Source organism: Cynara cardunculus (genome assembly GCF_001531365.2).
Source record: "Cynara cardunculus var. scolymus isolate 2C chromosome LG 3, CcrdV1, whole genome shotgun sequence".
Taxonomy (NCBI): domain Eukaryota; kingdom Viridiplantae; phylum Streptophyta; class Magnoliopsida; order Asterales; family Asteraceae; genus Cynara; species Cynara cardunculus.
This window is the reverse complement of record NC_037530.1, coordinates 35,482,991-35,486,688: the sequence shown is the minus strand read 5'-3', so window position 1 is coordinate 35,486,688 and position 3,698 is coordinate 35,482,991. Positions and strand designations below refer to the sequence as shown.

Sequence of the window (3,698 nt, the reverse complement as noted above, 5' to 3'; positions counted from 1 at the left end):
CCAAGAGTAATCCTGTCAAATAATTCGTACAAGTTATTATTGAGTTCTATTTCCCTTTATGATTAGGAAAAAAAAGCAGAAATAAAATAAAACAAACTAAGAGAATGATTCAGTAATAATTAAACATACAAATTCATGTGGGGGATTAAGAAAGAGAAGAGAGAATTTTCTAGAATTAAAATGAGCATTGCTTATGAAGAATTGAAGTTCCATTGTCACCTTAATGATTCCTCCCTTTAACCTCCAATCGCCCCCATAGTTTCCGATTCCGATTCCAAACTCACAATCGGAGCAAGGTGCCATTGGATCGGAGTAATTAACAGTTATATTGCAATCAATTGGTTTTTGAAATCAGATAATTTACGAAAAATGTAAAATGAGATTTGATTAATTGAGATATTCATTAATTAATAATCAATCAATGTCGAAATTTTTGCCTGCAAGCTTGACAGGTGATCTCCATACAAGTCGAATCAATCCGGCGCGTCGCCCTTTCCTTCATCTTCTCTACTCTCTCCACCTCCTCTCGTGCTCGTTCCCACATGTGCCGTGCACGTGAGAATTCAGATTGCGCCAGTTCCATCTCGCGCTTCGTCATCTCCCTCACACGCTCTGCATACGCTTTCTCCATTGTCGCTATCCGTATTTGATCCGCGGCTTGCCATTTCAGCGCCTCCACTCGTCCGTTGTCACTTTTTGAGTCTCTGCAACCAAACGACTCCACCAGCATACAGTGATCTGACGTCGGCTGCTGGATTGGCCGGAGACTAATCGATAACTGCAGGTCGAGAGACGGAGCAGTAGTACTCTCTAAAGGAAACTGGATGTTATCTGATCGGTATCTCATTGAATCCGATCGCCATGGCGAGGCACGTGAGTAGGCGGCTCTGTTGTGCGGCGGTGTAGGGAGGAGCTGTAGTTCCCTTTGATCATCTTCCATTTCTAGAGAGAGAAAGTGTGAGTGTGTGTGTGTGTGTGTTTCTGTGTGTGTGAAATTGAAGGTGGCAAAGGGAGGTCGTCTTTATATAACCCATTTTCTCTTGACAAAATTACAAAATTACCCTTCCATCCCATGCAAAATGACACAACCAAGCTTGAGAATTACGAAATGACAAAACCACCCTTCAGTTCCTTCCTAGGAGGCTCACGTGCAAAGGGTAGTTTCGTCAAATGAAATAGGATGGGTACGTTTCCGTTGTACTGGAATAGGGTTGAATGAAACGGATCACGTTATTTGGCAATGAGTGGCCTTTTTTATAATACTTTGTGTAGATGATAGGAATAATTGTCGTATTTATTTTTAATGGAAATTATTAAATTTAAATAATCATTAATTTAATTCATGTACATTTATCTATATAATCTTAAGGGCTGTTTGACACTTGCTGAATGGTTTGATGTAAAATGATTAAATAGTCAGAATGATTTAAGAGGCTATCATGATATAGTACAAAATGAAATATAATTATTTGGTAATTGTTTAAAAAAATAAATTGACTCTTTTTTCGATTCTGATATTTTGATATACAGTTTTATTTACATATTTTCTAAATTCTGTAACACAATCCAAATAAACGAACTGAACTTTGGTTTGTACTTTGTTTACAGTGATGCCTTTTAAAAGAAAATGAATCGAACTTTATGTGGTATGTACTAGACATGTTAATTAAGAATATGAAAGATAAGAAACCAATACTTTTCAAGTGTTTTTTATGTGTACGAGTCACATGTTTTATTCATCAATAAAAGGGTTTTATTCTATTACACGATGGGCATCTATCTGTGATCAAATAAACGATGAGAACGCTTTTGAAAACCGAGCCTCCCAAAGTGTCAAAGCCTCGTGGTTTGTGTTGGTATACAAAAATTCCATTAACTTGCAAGAAGCAAACAAACGTTGTGAATTTGCCACGATAACTTAACCATCTTTCCTTTTTCTCCGTCTTTCTTTCTGATGCTTTCGTCGGTTATCCACTCTCTTCCTTGTAGCTTCTTCTCACTGACTCAATAACCATATTCTAAGATTATCCGTTGATGCTTTTTTTTCTTTTGGTCAAACTCAAAAAATTGTTCTTGTACAAGATGGTCGAGTCGATTGGATTACCCAATTCACCAATCTATACACACTTTTCAAAACATTCGACATTTAGTATGTTTCTTGAATCCCGTATTTTTTATTTATTTTCGATATTGTAATTGAAAAAAAAATAATTTTTAATTGCAAATAGAAAAGAAGATAATTGTTTATAGAATAATTAAAAGAAAAGATTAAAAAAACAATTAATTGTTATTTTTTATTAAAAAAATAAATTATAATCCCTGAAAGTTTCTTTATTAATTGGGATACTCCACTTTGGTATCTTATTTTTGACAATAGAATCCTCGTATGTCATATTTGCAAAGTCAATTAATTAAATAATATTTTTTTATTTTTTAATTAAACAATTAGACACTTCATTTATTAAATAGCTATTACTACTAGACCTTGTCTTTATTGTACTAATTGAGTTTTTTAATTTAATATTTTTTTTTAATTTTATTAACAGTTTAATTTTTATTTTTTTTATGGATTAATTAAAAATAAAAATGAAAACTAAAAAGGTGGTAATTAGTGAAAACATAGAAATGGCTTTATTTGTGGGGCTTAAATTGTCGGGTCGGGCTTTTGCAAGGAAAAAAGCATTGGCATTCAGTAGGTTGGCACGTGGGTTATGATGGATTCGGGTCGGGATATGAATCCACCACTTAGGCTGAGGTGGGACCACCTTTTTATAGATCCAACAACATCAGCTGAAAGATCTCCTAACACACGTGCATTCCTCGTGCCTCTTTCTTTACCAATACTATTTTATAAATCAATATTCCGTCTTCTATTATTTATTTATTTTTACTTCGGATAAGATATCCAAAAATCTTAATTAACACAAAACTTTTAAAATATAAATTAATTTTAATTAAAAACACTCTCACAACCATGTTATCTTTTTAAAACTTTTATTTAAATGTTCTCTAATGTTATATATAGATATGTGATATTAATGATTTTAATATTTAGCAAAATATTTGATTTTAAATTTTGATAATTCACAAACTTGAATTGATTTTAAATACAAAATAAATTCTAAATAACTGTTTATATATATATATATAGTTAAAAGTTATTTTGATTCCTCGTTTTATATGTATTTTCATATTTTGTTTAACCTGAGGTTAAGTAATTTTTCTGCAATTGTGAGAAGTGGTAAACATTTGAGAAGTAAAAAAGTGATTCTAGCAGTTCATACGGTCAAGATCGGATTTAACTAGTCAATAATTGTGGCTTTGACTGATCAAAAATTACGCCTATGAAACTTTTATAAATAGGCGGAAAATAAGTTCATATATGAACCTGTGTGATTCACATATGAATTATATATATGTTCATATGTGAACTCGTGTAATTAACATATTAACTATTTTAAGCGATTCACATATGAACTTGTGTGACTTATATATGAACATATAGTTGGAGATGGACAGAGAATAAGAAGCAGCAGTGGCCGGAGATGGGAGGAGAAGGAGGCGTCGGACGGTGTTGGGCAAAGGGGTCGGTGTAAAGTGTCGCATCGAAGAGTAAGCACGTTTTGGCCGGCGATGGAGAAAGAGGGTCACAGGTGGTGATCCCGTCTATTTTAATATATATATATATATATATATGT

At 33.1% G+C, this 3,698-nt stretch overlaps 1 protein-coding gene across 1 annotated transcript; it reads right to left on the bottom strand.

Moving 5' to 3' along the window:
• Window positions 1-385: 385 nt before the first annotated feature.
• Window positions 386-980, bottom strand: LOC112510156 (protein SHOOT GRAVITROPISM 5-like). The gene has a single exon (XM_025115471.1). The coding sequence runs from the start codon at window positions 938-940 to the stop codon at window positions 419-421; it is 522 nt and encodes a 173-aa protein (XP_024971239.1). The 5' UTR covers window positions 941-980; the 3' UTR covers window positions 386-418.
• Between the last annotated feature and the right edge of the window lie 2,718 nt (window positions 981-3,698).